The sequence below is a fragment of the Staurois parvus genome, unplaced genomic scaffold (assembly GCF_062004578.1).
Source record: "Staurois parvus isolate SC_StPar_1 unplaced genomic scaffold, SC_StPar_1.0 ptg000818l, whole genome shotgun sequence".
Taxonomy (NCBI): Eukaryota; Metazoa; Chordata; class Amphibia; order Anura; family Ranidae; genus Staurois; species Staurois parvus.
Window position 1 is genome coordinate 5,449,043 of NW_028318614.1, and position 20,958 is coordinate 5,470,000.

At 40.2% G+C, this 20,958-nt stretch overlaps 1 protein-coding gene across 4 annotated transcripts in view; it reads right to left on the reverse strand.

Moving 5' to 3' along the window:
• Window positions 1–4,944: 4,944 nt before the first annotated feature.
• KCNQ1 (potassium voltage-gated channel subfamily Q member 1) overlaps window positions 4,945–20,958 on the reverse strand; it is a 162,852-nt gene continuing 146,838 nt past the window's right edge. For all 4 annotated transcript variants that reach the window (XM_089654969.1, XM_089654968.1, XM_089654970.1 and 1 more), the window contains 3 exons: window positions 16,171–16,217; window positions 15,833–15,894; window positions 4,945–5,256 (listed from right to left, as the gene is read on the reverse strand). In XM_089654969.1, coding sequence (XP_089511095.1) covers window positions 5,056–5,256; window positions 15,833–15,894; window positions 16,171–16,217 — 310 coding nt within the window. In that variant the 3' untranslated portion in view covers window positions 4,945–5,055. The remainder of the gene's footprint in view (window positions 5,257–15,832; window positions 15,895–16,170; window positions 16,218–20,958) is intronic.

Sequence of the window (20,958 nt, forward strand, 5' to 3'; positions counted from 1 at the left end):
ATATAAGGTGTTGGCCCTATAATGAAATATGCTACTTCCAGATGTAATATAGATCCTATCTTTACTCACCCTGTAAATACTCCCACGCTGCCCCTCCAGTTTCTTCTGGAAGATCTGGGAAATACAAGACCTTCAAAATTCCATAAAAATGCCATGCTGCACATTCTATTAGTACATTTGCATAAGATTTGTGATCCCATCAGAAGGTCCAGTAATGTCACCCTCACCTGGGTGAAGATGCTGGAAGGTTTAAGGCATCTAAATGGTTTCTTTTCACTGGTAATGTGTTTATTTGGGAGGAAGGTTTGTGCCAAAGTTGAGGGACCTTGCATTTTAATTTAAGGGGTTAATCCTCTTCATTCTGTAAAAACGCTGTTTGATCCTGCCTTCTCTGATCCTCCCCCTCTTATCTCCTGATTAGATGTACAGTGGAGACACTGCACATGCTCAGTTTGGTGTGTATTGCTAGAGTTTTTTTCCTCCTTGGGAGAGTGCATGGAACCAGCACAGGGCCAATCAGCACTGCCCAGACAGGTCTGGGGTTCTGCTAAAAATGACCCTTTTACGGCCAGTTCACACTACATAATGCACTCGGGATACGTTTTTGCTTACAGTTCACACCACATCCTCTGAGAGAAAACCCCTCCTACAAGCTTTAACCAGTGCTCTGCTGAACATTGATAACAGTCACTGCTCTAACTGCTGATGAGAAAAGGTATTTAGCAGTTTATATTTACTAAAATAGTTGCATTTCCATGTTCTGTGGGAGACCAGCTATAGGGAATGCAGGGTCCTGGGTTTAGTAACACTTTAAATGTTTGACTGTTGGGTGACTTACAGTAGAACTATAGGCAAAACCTCTATTTTGTTTTTATTTTTGGTTAAAGAAATAGAGGGTTATAAACCCTGTAAGGTTTATTTTTGCCATCTTTGGCCATGGGAAGGGAAGTGAAGGTAAATCTCTCCAATGGTACAAACAGGAAGTGAGAGGAAATGCTTGCAAATTAAGGAAAATACCTTGGGGATCCCCAGAACTAGTGTCCCCATTGGAATATTTCCCCTCTATTTTCTGGGGACAACCTAACATTTTGAATTTTCTTTTACTCTATTTGTTCTGCTGTTATCAGTTTCCCTAACAGGAACACAGATTGCAATAAAAAAAAAAAAGTTAGGTATACTTTAAATACAACCATCCATTCAGATTAAGGCTGGCTTTACACCTATGTAGTGCCATAGCATGTGCTCTACCACAACGCATAGCACTTTGTGTGTTACTCTGCAATGCGGTAGTACTCTTAAGTGAATGACATTGTAACAACCAGTGTACCCACTTTGCATGTGTTAAATAAGAAAATGGTGCAGAGACATTTTTTCGTCCATTGAGGTGCTTTGAGGGGGCTCAAAATGAAACATATTGCACAAAAGACTGCACCTCAATAGAGCTAAAAATGTGAGGCAGACAACGCAGTGTCTGCAAGTATATTTCCCTACCATCTAGGAGTCTCCAGGCACCCCAATGCTTAAAAAGCTCTAATTTGACAGTAGCTCCTGAAGCAGTGCTTTATTTTCTGACGCCTACTGTGTTCGCTAGCCAGTGAAGAGATCTGGTCAGCCAGTAGTGATGTGCGGTAGGAGAGCCCAGATGTCACTTAAGGGGTCCAAAGAAGCTCTCAAAAGGTATAAGAACAAAACCTGTGTTTTATTCATCTGCCTAAGGTGCAGGAATTTTAAAATTAGGACATGTTCTAATTTAAATGAGTTCTACTTCAATTATATTAGTAAAGTTTACACTGTGTGCACAATTAGGCAACTGAGTATTTTGACCAAATCATCATTTTTATGCATAGTGTCCAACTCCAAGCTGTATAAACTTGAATGCTTATTGGATTTAATCGTATCAGGTGATGTGCATTTGTGTAATGAGGGAGGGAGTGGCCTAAGGAGATCAACACCCTTTATTAAGGTGTGCATAATTGTTAGGCAGCTTCTTTATCTCAGACAAAATGGGCCAAAAAAGAGATTTAACAGACTCTGAAAAGTCAAAAATTGTAAAGAGTCTTTCAGAGGGATGCAGCACTCTTGAAATTGCTAAGATATTGGGGTGTGATCACAGAACCATCAAATGTTTTGTTGCAAATAGTTAAGAGGGGCGCAATAAACGTGTTGAGGAAAAAAAAAGATGCAAATTAACTGCCAAAGACTTGAAGAATCAACCATGTAGCTACTAGGAACCCATTATCCGCCAGTGCCGTCATATTCCTGAACTGCAACCTACCTGGAGTGCCCAGAAGTACAAGGTGTTCAGAGCTCAGAGACACGGCCAAGGTAAGGAGGGCTGAAACCAGACCACCACTGGACAAGACACATAAGTTCAAACATCAAGACTGGGCCAAGAAATATCTGAAGACAGATTTTTCAAAAGTTTTATGGACTGATGAGAGTTACTCTTGACGGACCATATGGATGGGCCCATGGCTGAATCAGTAACAGGCATAGAGCTCCACTTCGATTAGATGCCAGCATGTTGGAGGTGGGGTACTGGTATGAGCTTCTATTATAGATGAGCTAGTTGGACCTTTTAAGGTTGCAAATGAACTTAAAATCAACTCCCAAACCCTACTGCCAGTTTTTAGAGGACACCTTCTTCAAGCAGCAGTACAGGAAAATGCATCTTGCAAGAAGACTGATATTTATGCAGGACAATGCTCCTCGCATTCATCAAAGTACTACACTGCATGGCTAGCCAGTAAAGGCCTTAAAGATGAAAGAATAATGACATGGCCCCCTTCCTCACCTGACCTAAACCCTATTGAGAACTTGTGGGCCCTTCTTAAAACGGGAGATTTATGGTGAAGGAAAACAGTACACCTCTCTGAAGAGTGTCTGGGAGGCTGTGGTTGCTGCTGCACAGAAAGTTGATCATCAAAAGATCTAGAAACTGACAGACTCCATGAATGCAAGGCTTATGACTGTTATTGAAAAGAAGGGTGGCTATAGATCACATTTTTTTTTTTTTTTTTAATGTTTATTGGTAAATTTTGAGTGGTTTATTATTCTCATTTTAACAGATGAAAACAAACAAGTTAGATGGGAAAATGTTTTTTCCATTTAGTTGCATAATTGTGCACAGTAATAGTCGCCCAATAATTGTGCACGCATCGATATTCTCCTAGGAAAAGCCAAAAGCTCACCTTTACTTTCTTATATATTCAGGTTTGAGGTTTATTAACATTTTGAATTGATTGAGAACACTATAGTTGTTCAATAATGAAATTAATCCTCAAACATACAACTTGCCTAATAATTGTGCACACATGGTAGTATTGGAACGGGTAAGGAGAAGTTGTGACCTATTACAAGTACAGTATTTCACACTATCCAGTTGCTTTAATTGCAGCCATTTGGTGGAGATATAGTCTTCATTAAAAAAAAAAAAAAGGACACAATTACCATCCTATACGGCTTGTGCTGGTATTCATAAAATTACAAAGAAAAGAAAATACTATTCACAGAAGGTGTAATACATTTTGCCTATGATAGATTTATGCTACAAAATGGGGAAAAAAATAAAAGGAATACAAATTATAGTGAGAATAATATTCCTAAACTGAGCTATACCCAAACTTTCTTTCCTGCTCAAAAATGGTCAGAGCAGTTAAAAAGCAAGGGGCTAGTAAGCCTAAACTGGCACTTAATTTATACAGAAGAGAAAATAAATTGACCTTACTAAGAGAGACCAAAATAAGCCTGCTGAACATCATGTATGGACCCTGATCTTACCTTTGCCCTTACTAATGGATCCCCCAGAATTCTCATGCAAAGGTCTCAGCTAGGCAAGCACTGGGAGGGAGGGAACCATACTCATGTGCACCATAGTTCTAGTAGTAAAGTAGAGTTACAACAGTGGCGTTATTTTACATATTGCTTTTCTTGTTCAGCCACCCCTATCTCAGGTACACTGCCATACACCGACTCTGCTCAGTCTTCAGCCCAAAATGAATTGACAACTATTGCTTGTAGGACTGCACAAGGCTCTGTAGCGTTCAGTGGCATCTATAGTTTCATAAAAGATATAAAAACCTTTAAGACACTGTAAACACTATTGGCTTTTTTATACAAAGCTAATGTTAGGTTTACTGGTCCTCTAAAGAGCAGATTTTTCCAAAATGAGTTGTTTATATTAAATAGTACAGGGAAGGGTCCCAGGTCCCAACCAGATCTGTATTGCTGTCCGGTACCCCAATGGAGAAAACTCCCACAGCTGTGCAAAAGTCTGCACAGTTTACAAGCGGAGATACGAATGTCACCAATGATATATAGGATTTTTATATTGCTAAAGAGAATCCACTAGGACGCACAGTATTACTGCTCTCTGGTATATTCTGCATAGTGAGATGTGGATCATTTTAGGCCAATAACAATGGTAACTCAACTGAATATCTGTACTCAGACTGCAGTGAAAATGCCAGAGGAATGGAGTCAGCTTCTCCTCCAATAGATGTCCCAGGAACCAGTAAAAATGCTCTGGAGAATTGTCCCCACCAATTCTATGGTTGAGTCACTATGACTGTGCAGCTACATTATATATATATATATATATATATATATATATATATATATATATATATATATATATATACATACATACATACGAAGGTGTGATTGCCCTGTTCTGACAAAAGTACTTCCAGCAAGACCAAAATTCTATATGGCCCCTTAATTCATCTACTAGTCATAATCATCAATGTGAGACAAAGTTAAGTATATTCTGCTGCTTTCTGACACGCTCAATTGCATCTAATATGTAGCCAAAGTTCTTTCTTCCTATTGGAAAACCATCAAAAAACCCAATCCAGTTTGCAGACAACTAGCTGAACACCAGTTACAGAATTACAAAATGATATATATTGGCTAGTCAGACTAATTATATCATTAATTTGAATCTTCTTCTTTCCACTTAAAATTCATTTATTAAAATAATGAGTTTCTGCATGGAGTACAGCAGTAAACCAGTCTGTATAGTAACTATTGTCAGTCTGCACATCTGCCTGTTCATCAGGAAATATGCTCCTGAGCTCGTCTTGGCACAGTTAGCTGCTCATAGGTAGGAAGGGTGTTACTCGACAGGTTGTTTCCATTATTTAGGGAATTACTTCTGTGAGGCGATCGGCTTGTTGGTTGACCTCCCTGTTGACCGGCAACGAGATGGTGAAGCATGTCAGTTATGAGATTCAGTTTATGGTCCATCTGGGTCACCTAAAGAGGGAAAAAATTAACACTGGAATATCACAAGATATCAGACAATGCTATCACTTACTCCATAGAGACCAGAATTTTTTTTTTCTTTCAGCTATGATGCAGTAACAGATGACAAAGTGATATTTTTGTTGGTTTTTGGTGATGCACATGAATGTATTTTTAAATCTTTCAAAAGGAGAAATCAATAAAAACTTTTTTTTTTACAATCTGAAAAGTGTTACTTTTGATGTGAAATTTTATATTTATTATTTATATAGATATATATATCTATATAATATATTCTGCAATTTATCATGACACTTAACCCTTAGTTTTTAAGCACTTCTCACAGCAGATTTAGGCACCTACTGGGTATGCAGCTTCTACTTCTTTTAATCCGGGTCAATGTTCTTGTTTAAGCTGGTGCCCCAGATTTCCTGTCTCAGGCAGGATCCTTTCTCTTGCAGTTTCCTATGGTGCCATTCTTGCATGCAGAGACTTGAGCTGTGTCTTCCTACACTGTGTCCATCAATAAAAATACACAGCCTCATAGCCTAGCATAGCAAGGCATTTCCCTGTTCCTCCCCCCTTCTTTCTCCAAAACTAACAGACTGGCTCAGACTACACTGTTCGCTATCAACTCTTTCCTGTGAACACCAGAAATTCAGGGAAGCAGCAGAGCAATCAGGAGCTAGCAGCATTGAAAGTTGTAAACAAAAGTGCTGGGGAAAAAATGTAACAAATCGCTTACTAGGGAAAGTGTATTGTGCTCAACATGTTAAAAGTGAAGTATGGCTGGGCAGCACAGTGGCTAAATGGTTAGCACTTCCACCTGGCAGTACTAGGGTCGTTGGTTCAAATCCCAGCCACGGCACCTCCTGCCTGGAGTTTGCATGTTCTCCCTGTGCCTGCGTATGTTTCCTCTGGGTACTCCGGTTTCTTCCTACGCTCCAAACACATGCTGGTAGGTTAATTGGATCCTGTCTAAATTGGCCCTTGTATATGAATGTGAGTTAGGGACCTTAGATTGTACGCCCCTTGAGGGTTAGGGACTGATGTGAATGTACAATATATATGTAAAGCGCTGCGTAAATGGACGGCGCTGTATAAGTACCTGAAATAAATAAATCTCTTTTGGCCATACTCCTCTTCTGGTCACAGGAGTGCTCTTACTTTTTTTCTCCTCTGACCTAGAATCAACCAACAGGCTAAAGCCTGCTGTCCGCTAACTTCACAGAGCAGGTCCAGGCTATGAAAGCATCCTGACCATATTGTCAGGATCCACCCTGATGCCTGATCAGCAGTTGGCTCAGCCTTTCATTGAGCTGACCAAGAACTGAGCTATCAGTGGTCATGTTATTGCTCAGTTCTTAGTCTTAAGCTGGCCACATATGGTTCAGTTTTGAAAAGGAAAAAAAAAAAAAAAAAAAAAACAGATTTCCCCCATCCACCCATTGTATTCTGACAGCGCAGGAGTCAGCTGGACTCCTCTTTGGTCAGAATACACTGATCAGTGCTGCAGTCTATTGGCTGCAGTGCTGATCGAAAGTTGAACAAGCCGTTTCATGAGAAGTTGATTGACTTCTCATGAACTTGAACAGCTATAGATGGACCTAATTTTGCTCCATGTATGGCTAGCTTTAGAGTTGGCAGGGGACAGTTGCAGCATCACACTGATGCTGCAGCCATACAGGTTTTTTCAATTCCCACTGTTTTCTATTAGCATACAAATGCTGAGGGATTAAGTTAAGTTGTATTTATGGTACGAAGTATGGTAAAGCGACTTACATGCTTTATTTTAATTTTGTTAATTTTTTTTCCCAACATTAAAATTACAAAATATATTTCTGAACAAACTGATTAAAAGAAAAAGTTAAGTATTGAAGAGTAAAGGTTATTTAAAATTACCCATGGGTAGAGATTGGAAAAAACAGAGAGAAAAGTTTTTTTCTTAGAGGCCTTCCCAAGCCATTTTTTGTGTCTTCCCCCCCATCCCGCCCCCCCGGAAAAATGTGGGGAAAAAAATAAATTAGGAATTTGCCCTTTTACAATGATAGATAATTCTGACAAGGTATTCAAACTAAATTACATGAAGACCTTAATGAAAGATTTATGAGACTTTATGTCTTAAATTATTGCAATTTCTCTCAGCTGAAGACAAGTCCTGGAATACAATTCACGTAACCCTGTACTTCTTAATGCAGTTCTCAAACAAGAGAAATATGCATTTCTGTCACTAGGGGACACTCCAGGGGAAAGGCTCCAGTTTAGTTTGCTTGTGGGCTACATCTTGTACCTCCCACAGTTGGGCGATTGTTGGGACACGGTAGATGATGGTTTCTCTGCTCCTCTCAGGCACTAATTCACAGGCAAGAGGATACATTTATCTAACATTAGTTTATCTTTATAATCTTTGAATGATTCCTATGAATGTTCTCCACCATCACATCATAATGTTTACCTATAGTCTGGTTAGTAATTAGTTTTTTTTTTCTCCTCTCAGTAAAATGGTGAGACCAACATCTAGAGTTTGGAAACATTTCCACAGTGCAATTTCTGCTGAGAGAAAAGCTGCAAATTGCAAATATTGTGAGAAGAAGTATTCTTTTCCAAATGCTACAAGTAAGACAAAACACATCCTGGCATGCCAGAGGTCCCTAAAGACATTAAAAATACTTTATGGAATGAAATGAAAGTGCAAGTAGCTTTTATCTCGAGTTCATTCTAGAAGCCCTTTCTGCCGCTTCTGGATCATCACAAGTTTTAAAAAGCAAGTTTAGTTTATTGAATAAGCTGTAGTTTTCAAGGATAATACTTTTACATACACTGCATTTTACATTCTCAGTGTAACCAGATTCATTTCAACTTGCAAAACTTCACACTGAATTTATTTAAATTTTTCCCCAAAAATTTAATTTGAGAAAAAAAAAACAAAAAAAAAAAAACAAAAAAAACAGGTTAATCTGTGATAGGGAATAAAAAATATATTTTTTCTGCAGCAGCATACTGCAAAGTATCAAAATTGGTATGTTGCATCAGTCATTGCTTCATGTAATACACAGTTTACAGTTTAGTTTGTTCATTGAAGGCCTCATGCACACAGGGCGTTTGCCTAGCTCTCCTAGATGCCTTTCTACCTGGTAGCGGCATTTTGACAGAAAAACTGCCTGATGCATGTAAATGCACCTACATACATTGAGGTGTGTCAAGCATTTGCGCATAATTTATTTTGTCAGAAATATAATTTATTTTGGCCAGTGAAATTAATTGATGCTCCGGCGCCTGACATGCCTAGTGTTAGCGCGCGTTTAGACACATTTACAAACGGTGAGCATTTTTTCTGCTAAAACATCGCTGTTCCTGGACACGCTGGCATTGGCAGCATCATGAGTAATTTCCATGCTACTTGGAGTTCTTGAAAGAGGGATAAATGGACTGCTGCTATAACCATCATGCAGAGAGAGGAATAGCTCATTAATTATAGCTGAGGTGGTGCTAAAATGTTGGCATCAGATGTTGCAATGCAGTGGCAGATTGGGCAGCAGAAACTGCTTAGTGGCTCTAAAAGGTAGGATGTTGTTTTTTTTTTACCTTAATAAATTCTATGTAGTGAAGGATAGGTTCACCTTTCAACAAAAAATAATAAAAGCACATTTTGCAGGTATTTTCATTTACTATTTTTTGTGGTAGGAGCCTCTAAAGCATTGCATCTACGATCACCAGATTGCTGGTGCCATGCAGGTCTCCTGCAGACCTGTCAGTCTGTTTGCTTACTAGTACCTCGTACAGGCAAGCCAATACTTGCGGACATGAAGAATCAAACTACCACAGTGCTCACAGTGCCATGGTAGTTCATTGAGAACTAGAAGGCGACAGCCACTAAGGCTGTCAAGCCATGTCACTCATTCATGGTGTGAATGAGAAACTACAAGTCCTGACAGGTGGAGCCCTGCACTGCTGTGTATTTTAACAGCGGGGGGAAGAAGCTAGCTGTCAAAGCGGGGGGGGGGGGGGGGGGTTGGGGGGCAGTCATCCCCCCATCACTTACCTGACATCACTCTCATCCCTATCTCTATCCACAGAGCTCTCATCTCTGTCCCCACCAGCAGCCCTGCTTTGCGCTCTTCCTGCATTCACGGGCTTTACTGAGAGCAGCAGGAGCCATCCAGTAAGGAGAGAGTGGGGGCAGGGCTAAACTGCACTGTATCTGTCTATAGATGCACACAGCCCAGCCTGGGATGGTGCCTGCATGAGTTTCCCCATAGCAAGCAGCTTGCAATGGGGGCACTCAGAAGAGAAGCTTAGAGTGGAGGAGACACTGGGCCACTGTGCAATACTATTACACACAGCAGGTAAGTGTACCATGTTTGTTTTTTTTAGTTCAAAAGTAATTATAAAGCTATTTTTTTAACCGGTTGCCTACCAGCCACAGTACATATACTGCGGAAGGGCGGCACCGCTGTGCAAAATCACGTTTATAAACGTCCTTTTGCATATCAAGTAGGAGGCGCGCGACCACCCTACCCACGCCGACGATCGTGGCTGCGGATGTCAATCTCCAGGTCCCTGCTGGTCATTACCCGCCGGATCCCGGCGATTGTCGGCAAACAGTGACACAGAGCACAACTGCATTGTTTTCAATGCAGCTCTCCTCCCTGTCAGTTCCCAGCACGCTGTCCCGGAGAGCAGAGATTAGCTTTCCGGGACATCCTGCAACAGTGAAGCACACACCCCCCGCCCACTAGTAAAACACTCCCCTCACACAGTTAACAGTTGGATTGTCTAAAAAAGTTAACCCCTTTCTCCCCAGTGCCATTAGTACAGGGTCTGGTTTTTTTTTTTTTTTTTTTGCACTGATCACTGGGGATGTCAGTGACCCCAAGTCAGTTCCCCCCCCCCCCCCCCCCCAGTGTCAGAATATCGGCCGCAGTCCCGCCATAAGTCGCTGATCGCCATCATTATTAGTTTACAAATGGCGGTATAGATACTGGATTTTTAATTTTTTTTTTAAACTCTATAACGGTCACGTAAAGCAATTTACAAGTATTGGGATTTTCTTTTAGCAAAGACATGTCGCAGAATACATTTTGGCCGAAATTTATGAAGAAATTAGATTTTTACATTTTTTTACTGGACATGTTTTATAGCAAAAAGTCCAAAATAGTGTGTTTTGTTTCTCAAAATTGTAAGCCTTTTTTATAGAGCAAAAAATAAACGCACAGGTGATCAAATACCACCGAAAGAAAGCTCAATTTGTAGCGTCAGATTGCCCGTCAGTACACCAGTCATCACCTCCCCCCCCCTTCTCCCCCAGCAAGTGCAGTGTCAGTAGGTCACTGTCACTTGATACATTGCACACAAAACCCCAGTGTTGGCAGAATCAGGCCTGATCTCTGTTAGCACTTGTCAGTAAATTTTGATGACTCTCATATGCAGCAAAGTGCCAGTACTAGTGCCACACTACCTTTTGGTGAACTGGCAAGTATTAGTGGCCTAGTACATCCTGGTCTTTCACATATCTCAGATTGTAAGCTCCAAGGATCAGGCCCACCTAACCCTCTTGTATTGAACTGTATTGTTCTGTATTGTCTCCTGTTATATTGTAGTGCTGAGCAAACTATTGGTGCTATATAAATCCTGTATAATAATATCAGCACTGCAGTATGACTTGGCGATGTGGTGAGTCCTATAAGTGCAGTACAAGCTGGTGCGGTAGTGAGCACAAGTATTGTCCCGCAACCACCAAGAATTCACACACAGACCTGTAGAGCCCCTAGTATCCTTCCGGATGTGCTTGCAAATCCCGATTGACAGCCCACAAGTTCTGCAGCACCCGTACTTCCCCCATTCACTGCCCAACCCGGAATTCAGGTGGAAATAGCAAATTTAACTCCTCCCCTTGATTTTTTTTAGCTGTTTTTCACTGAATATCTGTATGCGTTGATTGTGGATCAAAGCAATTTATATGCATAACAATTTATCACCGCCAACCCGAATTCAAACCTTGCCAGACCAGTCGCATGGAAACTCATTACAGTTTTCGAATTTAATTTTTTTTTGGGCCTAACCCTCAACATGGGCATTACTAACAGAAATGAATTGCGGTTGTATTGGTCCACAGACCCAATTCATCATATGCCGTGTTCTCTGCTGCCATGGCCAGGCATAGATATAAGCGTATAAGGTGTTTTATGCATTTCAACAATACACTCCGTCATCCTCAGGGTGACCCTGAATTTGACCGGTTACACAAAATTCAGCCGCTCATGAATCACCTTAACCAAAAATTTGCAGATGTCTATACTCCCCAGCAAAACATCTGCGTTGATGAGTCCCTGATTAATTTTTCTGGCCGCCTTGCATTCAAACAATTTCTCCCCAGCAAGCGTGCCAGATATGGGGTCAAAATGTAGAAGACCTGTGAGAGCGCAACAGGCTATACTTATAAGTTTCGGTTTTTACGAGGGAAAAGATAGTCACGTGGAGCCCCCCGGATGCCCAGACTACATGGGGAGCAGTGGCAAGATAGTTTGGGACTTGGTGTCATACTTTTTCCATATGGACAATTTTTATTCAAGCGTGCCACTATTTAGACATTTGTTCAACCTTGGAACTGACGCTTGTGGCAAAGTGTGACCTAATGTGTGCCCACCTTTAGAAGTGGGTGGATGCAGGGCAGTATATTCTAATGGTGGGCATACCACACACTTTTTCTTGCAGAGATTTCTTCTTTTTTCATTCAGCCCACAGACTGCATACAAAAAAAAGAACATAGCATATATAACCAACAAGGACCAGCGACGTACTGGTACATCACTGGATTTTGAATGGTTATACCAGGATGATGCCTACAGCTGCAGGCATCATCCTCTTATTTATTTCAGCCAGTGATCGGCTTTCATGTAAAAGCAATCCTAGTGGCTAATTGGCTGCAGGATTGCTTTTACAAGCAGCGGGAGATGCCCCCCCCCCCCCCTCTTTCCAGCTGCCTTCCACGGCCTTCTCGGGCAGTCCCGTGCCATCGGGGAAACCTGAGAATGCAGCCGGTGTTTCTGCCAGCTGATCATAGAGCTGATTGGAGACCAAAGTGCTGGTCTAAGAATTCGGAAGCTACAAGCATTTCATCACTTCAGTTTCGCAGGATATAAACAGCGCCATTTGTAAATTGGGAAAGCATCTGATCACACTGATTTTGGTTTGATTAGAAAATGTAAGGGCAGAGGAGATATCCAGAGTCTGATAGACCCCAGATTTCTCAAAAAAGAATATATGACAATGCCCATTGAAGTTATAGGGGATATTAGCATTCCCTGTGATAGCATTAAAAGTGATAAAAAAAAAAATGAAAAAGGTACAGTGTAAAAATCAAAATAACTTAAAAAAATAAATAAACTCGCCCCTCCCATGCACGCACACCTGTGTGCACAAGCGTTGACCCTGTGTCGGTATGTAAACAGCAGTTGCACTGTACATGTGAGGTATCACCATGAATGTCAGATCAAGGGCAATAATTCTAACACTAGACCTCCTCTAAATCTAAAATGGTAGCTTTTAAAGCATTGCCTATGGATATTAAAAATGTATGCAGTTTGTCGCCATTGCACGGGGCATGCGCAGTTTTAAAGCTGGTCATGGTTGGTATCTATTTACTCGGCATACCATTATCTTGTGTTTTTGTGCATTAACCACAGATAGAGCTTTATTTTGGTGGTATTTAATAACCTCTGGGTTTATTTTTAAACCAAAAACCACAGAAAATTTAAAAAAAAAAAAGTTTTTTCTTCGTTTTTGTTTTAAAATTGTGTAAATAAGTGATTTTTCTCCTTCATTGATGTGCGCTAATGAGGCTGCAGTGATGGACACTGATAGGTGGCACTGACAGGCATCACTGATTTATGGTACTGATATGTAGCATTGATGTGCACTGATATGTGGCATTAATGTGGCACTGATACGTGGCACTGCTGGGGCTGCACTGATCATCAGGGCACACTGATCATCAGTGCCCTGATGATCAGTGTACATGTCCCCTCCGTGGAATGCAGATTACCGGCTCTCCTCAGCGTGACAGCTCGAGAGAGAAATGCCGATAACCGGCATTTCCCTGTTTACATGTGATCAGCTGTGACTGGACACAGCTGATCAAATGACCGAACCGACATCTTCGGCTCTTTCCGTGGACGGGTGATTCGCTGTGTCCGAGGGACACAGCGCACCGCCAAGCGCTGCACGCTCCCTGCGCACATATGCGGTGAGAATGGGAGGACGTCATAGGACGTCCTTCCAGAACGAGAGAACCACCTTGCGTCCATCATTTTATTATATAGCGGGCGGGAGGTGGTTAAAAGTAAAAAAGTGTATTTTTTTTTTTTTAAATTTGCTTTTGAAAAATCGTTGCGTGAGTACTATGTGCCATAAAAAATGGTAGTACCCAACATTTTATTCACTAGGGTGTTTGCTTTAAAAAAATATTGTTTGGGGATTTAAATAAATTAATTTCCTAGCAAAAAATACAGATTTTTTTCATGTGAACAAAAAGTATCAGAAAAGGCTTGGTCTTCAGGTGGTTAGAAGTTTATGCCACACATCATTCACTCTTCTAATGCTGGGCATAAAATGCCCCCACCCCCCAAAACTACCTTTTTGGAAAGTAGACACCCCAAGCTATTTGCTGAGAGGCATGTTGAATGAACAGAAGAATTTATTTTTTTACCAAAAGCTTTTGGAAAAAGACAAAAAAAAAATAATTTTTTTTAAACACAAAAAAATTGGCACTTAAATCATTTACTGCTCACACATGCCATGAGTATATGTAGAATTACTCCCCAAAATACATTCTGCTACTTCATCCGTGTATGGGGGTACCACATGTGAGAGACGTTTTGGCAGTCTAGCCATGTATAGGACCCCAAAATCCAATAAGCACTATCAGGCTTTTAAAGGGCTTTATTTCCTTATTACACTTCCAGACTACCTATCACAGTTTTGGAGGCCCTGAAATGCCAGGATAGTACCTAACCCCACAAATGACCCCTTTTTGGAAAGTAGACACCCCAAGGAATTTGATAAGAAGCATGGTAAGTATTTTGCAGATCTCATTTGTTGCCACAAGCTTTTAGAAAATGAAGTAAAAACAAAAACATTTTTTCTATTTTTTTTTATATTTCAAAACCTTGTGAGAAAAAATGAGATCTGCAAAATACTCACCATGCCTCTTTTTAAATTCCTTGGGGTGTCTACTTTCCAGAAAGGGGTCATTTGGGGCGGGTGGTGCTATCCTGGCATGTCAGGGCCTTCGAAACTGTGATAAGTAGTGAGGAAGTGAAATGAGGAAGTTACGCACCTTCAGGCTTTCAAAGTGTTCATTGGATTTAAGGCTCCTGTATGTGGCTAGGCTCCCAAAAAGTCTCACACATGTGGTATCCCCATACTCAGTAAAAATAACAGAATGTATTTTGGGGTGTAATTCCACATATACCCATGGCTTGTGCGAGAAATAAATCATTTAAAATGACAACTTTGTGTAAAAAAAAACCAAAAAACTCTGTCATTTTCCAAAAACCTGTGGGAAAAAAATAAATCTTCCATGGACTCAATATGCCTCAGCATATAGCTTAGGGTGTCTACTTTCCAAAAAGGGGTCATTTGAGGGTGTTTGTACTATCCTGGTATTTTAGCACCTCAAGAAATGTGATGGGCAGTCAGAAAGTAAAAGTTGTGTAAATTCCATTATCTATACCACAGTTTGTAGATGCTATAATTTTCACAAAAAGCAATAAATATACACTTACTAGGATTTTTTTTAACCAACATGTAGCAGAATACATTTTGGCCTAAATTTAGGACAAAATGTTAGTTTTTTTGGATATTTTTTATGACCGAAATGAGAATAGTTTTTTTTTTAAAAAAAAATTTCTTCTTCAAAACGTTTTCGGTTTATAGCGGCAAAAATAAAAAGTGCACAGGTGACCAAATACCACCAAAAGAAAGCTCTATTTGTGTGAAACAAAGGACATATTGCATGACCACGCAATTGTCCGTTAAACTAGCGCAGTGCTGTATAGCAAAAAAATGGCGTAAATTGCAGTATCTATACCATAGTTTGTAGACGCTTTAACTTTCACACAAAGCAATTAATATACACTTACTGGGATTTTTTTTTTTACCAAAAACGTAGCAGAATACATTTTGGCCTAAATTTATAACCAACTTTGAGTTTACTATATATTTTTTATAGCCAAAAGTAAAAAATATTGTTTTTCTTCAAAATTTTTGGTCTTTTTTTGTTTATAGCATGAAAAATAAAAAGCTCACAGGTGATCAAATACCACCGAAAGAAAGCTCTATTTGTGTGAAAAAAAGGACGTAAATTTTGTTTGGGTGCAGCATTGCATGACCGCGCAATTATCAGTTGAATTAGTGCAGTGCCGAGTAGCAAAAGGAGGTCTGGTCAGGAAGGGGGGTAAATCCTCTGGAGGGCAAGTGGTTATGACAGACAATAACAGCAACAACAATGGCCTGTTACTGAGGAGCAAGTATTATATTATCACAAACTAAACCTCTACTTTTCTTCATCAGTAAGGCTTTTCTTTACCTTATCTTCCACACGGTTTAATCTGGATCCAATAGTATTATTACCACGATCTTTCACTTTATCTGGACAGGGAAGTAAAAAACAAAGCTATTTTATGAAAATCCGTTCTAACAAATGTTATCCAAAAATAAAAATTGAAAGAGTCCAATTTCATATCAAATTGTCAAATATTATTACATTTAATGTATATAAAACAGATTTGTAGATCACACCAGATTACATGTTGTCATTCCTTTCTTAAAATACAAAAGCTTCACCTAGAATTTGCCACATCCCAAAGTTGGGGGGATCAAATCATCTAATTACTATGCCCAAATATTTCAAAAGGAAAAGATTACCTGACCCAGACAGAAATAGTGAAGGTTTCCCCAAGGACTGGTCAAGTCTATAAAACAAAAACAAAAAAAAAAAAAAGGAACACATGAAACGTAAGAGATACCGATAACTTAGAACACTTGGTTACTTGATTATGTGTTTCTAAGGATGTTTACCACCACAATAAAACAGTATTTTACAATTAAACAGGCAAGGAGTAGGTGGTCGGTATGTGTTTTGGAGAACAAGAACAAAAATGTTTCTATATTGCAGGTTAACAGTTCTTAGATGTGCTGGCTGCATTGGTTTTCTTTTGGTTTTCTTTTCAGTATTTATTCCTTAATTTACTTGGTGGCCCTACCAGTAACACACTTGTCCTAGGGTGACAGCGTTCATTCACTATATTGCATCTTTGGAATAGCCATGTTATCACCGTACGTCAGGAAGTGTGTTAGGGCTACAGAAGACGTCTCCCTCCCCTCATCTCCATAGCATGGCGAGAGGGGTTCTATAGTCCAGAGAAAACTGGCAAGCTGATAATATTGTTTGAGTTTTCAGTGATACATTGTCAGCTCACTACAAGAAGTTAAAGTGTGATTAAACCCATATACAGTTAGGTCCATAATCTCAGGCTGCAGCAGGGACACAGACAAGGAGGGTGGGACAGTGAACAGTAGGATTACCAGGTTTTATGCAGAATACAGAAAACAATTTCCATAGTGACTGAGTATGACCAGCATGGAATACAGCATGTACCGACAGATTTAATTACAGTTAGGTCCATATATATTTGGACACAGGCACAATTTTAGTTTTTTCAGATATTTACTAAAACATATTCAAGCTATAGTTTGGAGGAAGGGTTTAGGAATTACAGCTCTTAAGAGTAGCCACCCACCCTTTTTCAAGGGACCAAAAATAACTGGACAATTGAATCAAAAGCTGTTTCATGGTCAGGTGTGGGCTACTCCTTTGTTATTTCATCAATTAAGCAGGTAAAAGGTCTGGAGTTGATTCTAACTGTGGTATTTGAATGCATGATGTAGGTTCACAGCAATAAATTCCAAATGCAAAGAAGCTATCCATGCAAGTGAAACAGGCCTCTGTAAGGCTTAAAAAAATGAAACAAATCCATCAGAGATAGCAGCAACATTAGGAGTGTCCAAATCAACAGTTTAGTACATTCTGAGGAAAGAAGAACGCACTGTTGAGCTCAGAAACATAAAAAGGCATGGATGTCCAAGGAAGACAACAGTGGTGGATGATCACAGGATCCTCTCTATGGTAAAGACAAAACCCATTCACAACATCCAGACAAGTGAAGGACAATCTCCCGGAGGTGGAAGTGTCATTGTCAAATTCTATAATCAAGAGAAGACTTCATGAGAGCAAATACAGAGGGTTCACCACAAGGTGCAAACCATTCATAAGCCTGAAGAATAGAAAAGCCAGACATCTAAAAAAAAAAAGCCAGACCAGTTCTGGAACAGCATTCTTTGGATGGATGAAACTAAGATTAATCTGTACATGAATGACCGGAAGAAAAAGTGTGGAGAAGGCTTGGAACAGCTCATGATCCACAGCACACATCATCTGTAAAACGTGGAGGCAGTGTGATGGCATGGGCATGCATCCTTTCTAAGCTGTTCATTGCTTCCTTTCTCTTACCTGAGCAGCCTATGTGATGATAGATGTGATAAAGTGTTGTGCTACTCAACAAATACTCCAATAAAAATTACTCAAATAATCATGTGTCCATAAAAAAGTTCATAATTCACATACACTTCAGTGAACCAAGTATTACATTTTGTGCTTCACCCGTCCAACACCACCTCCAAGATATAAGGATGGTCACTCACCTGGACACCAGGACCTATATAACTAAATACAGGTTACAAGTGCTTGTTGCATTTCCATATGTGGACTCAAGATGGCAGCAATCTGGTGAGCACTGTAAATCTCCATCTGCAAAAGGGACTCCGCTCCAGTTACGATACCTCCACTCGGAATGACAACAGGAAAGGAAAAAAACAAATTGCCTCCAATAGTGTAATATTATTTATTCAATCAAAACACTCACAACGTATTGGATTATACAAGCATTGCACATGAGAACTGTACTTCCGGTCCATGGCTATATGCCAGAAATGACGTCCTGAGTGGAGGAGAGGAAGTGGAGGTATCATAACTGGAGTGGAGTCCCGATTGTGGAAGGAAGAGATTTACAGTACTCACCAGGTTGCTGCCATCTTGAATCCACATATGGAAATGCTACAAGCACTTGTGACCTGTATTTATTTATAAAGGTCCTGGTGTCCAGATGAGCAGTCATCTTGGTGGTGGTGTAGCACAAAATGTAATACTTGTATCACTGAAGCATATGTGAATCATGAACTTTTTTATGGACATGATTTCTCCATGTTCATTAAACAGCTAAACACAATATTACATGTTGCTTGATGAAGGTTTCACCTCCGTGTAATTCTAAAGCCGGTTATAAACGGACCGATCTTCTTTCCTGCAACTAAATTCCCTTTGATCGATCAACTTAGGTACATTCAGCCTGCCCATACATGGTTCAAATCTCGGCCGGTCCCTGCTGAACCAGCCAAGAATCAAACCATCTATGGGCTGCTTAAGCATATACAAGCAATAAAACACAGGCTGGAGGGGCGTGCAACAGGCAGTGATTGGCCAAACCTCCCCCTAGATAGCCCATACCAGGTTTTTGCACAAAAATAATGAAAATTTGGGTTCAAATACATATCTGTATTGATTTAAAACATTTGATAGCAATTATGCATCTTTCCTTTGTATTTCAATGGCTGGGTTTTTTTATTTTTAACATGCGACCAGCAGCAGAGGGCTAGAAGCTCCTCCTGCAGATGTTTCTGCAGATGAGGAAAGAGCTGGGTTGCATGACAGCTGTATATAGATTATGAAATCTTGTACTTTTTTAATTTAAATATAGTGCCATCATCCATATACAATGCCTTGAAAAAGTATTCATACCCCTTGAAATTTTCCACATTTTGGCATGTTACAACCAAAAACGTAAATGTATTTTATTGGAAATTTATGTGTTAGACCAACACAAAGTGGCACATAATTGTGAAGTGGAAAGAAAAATGATAAATGGTTTTCAAAAATTTTTACAAATATCTGAAAAGTGTGGCGTGCATTTGTATTCAGCTCCCTTTACTCTGATACCCCTAACTAAAATATAGTGAAACCAATTGCCTTCAGAAGGCAATTTGTAAATAGAGTCCACCTGTATGTAATTTAATCTCAGTATAAATACAGCTGTTCTGTGAAGCCCTCAGAGGTTTGCTAAAAAAACATTAGTGAACAAACAGCATCATGAAGGCCGAGGAACACACCAGACAGGTCAGGGATAAAGTGTGGAGAAGTTTAAAGCAGGGTTGGGTTATAAAAAAATATCCCAAGCTTTGACCATATTACGGAGCAGTGTTCAATCCAACATCCGAAAATGGAAAGACTATAGCACAACTGCAAACCTACCATGACATGACAGTCCACCTAAAACGGACAGGCCGGACAAGGGGAGCATTAATCAGAGAAGCAGCCAAGAAGCCCATGGTAACTCAGGGGAGCTGCAGAGATCCACAGCTCAGGTGGGAAAACGTGTCCAAAAGACAACTATTAGTTGTGCACTCCACAAATCTGGCCTTTATGGAAGAGTGGCAAGAAGAAAGCCATAAGAAGTCCTATTTTCAGTTTGGCAGAAGCCATGTGGGGGACACAGCAAACGTGGATGAAGGTGCTCTGGTGAGATGAGACCACAACTGAACTTTTTGGCCAAAAGCAAAACGCTATGTGTGGCAGAAAACGAACACTGCACATCACCCTGAACACAACATCCCCACCGTGAAACATAGTGGTGGCAGCATCATGCTGTGGGGATGCTTTTCTTCGGCAGGGACAGGGAAGCTGGTCAGAGTTGATGGGAAGATAGATGGAGGCAAATACAGGGCAATCTTGAAAGAAAATGTATTAAAGTCAGCAAAAGACTTGACTGGGGTGGAGCTTCACCTTCCAGCAGGACGACTCTAAACATACAGCCAGAGCTACAATGGAATGATTTAGATCAAAGCATATTCATGTGTTACAATGGCCCAGTCAAAGTCCAGACCTAAATCCAATTGAGAATCTGTGGCAAGAGCTGAAAATTGCTGTTCACAGATGCTCTCCATCCAATCTGACAGAACTTGAGCTATAAGGGTAGCTATGGTATCCTTAAAGTGGTAGTATAGGCCAATTATTTTTAAAAAATGTTGCCTCCACCCTCCTCCTACCTATCCTACAAAGCCTGTATAATAACAGAGCAGCATAAATACGTTTTTTTTTTTTTAATTGGTCCAGTTACATCATCCAGCAGCTCTGGCTCCCCTGTGTAAGTCAGCGCTTGACAACCACTATGAATTCCAAAAATCTTGACCTCACCCACTGGCTCCTATTGCCCATTCATTGGTGGCGCACCCCTCTCTCCCCCTACAACATCCTTTCGGACATAGCTGCTGGATCACAGAGGACCGGAGCAGACTGGTATAAAAAAAAAAAAAAAAAAAAAAAAAAAAAAAGCTTTTACACTGCTCATTTTTATATACACTATGCAGGATAAGTAGGATAGAAAGGGGGGGGGGGGGCAATATTCAGAAATTGTCCATAAATGGATCAAAATTCTTCCTGGTCAGTAGGGACCAGACAAATTTTGATCCATCTATGGGCAGGCTGGTTGAACACAAGTTAATCGACTCATGTATAACCAGCAAAAGGCTGTGTGGCTGACT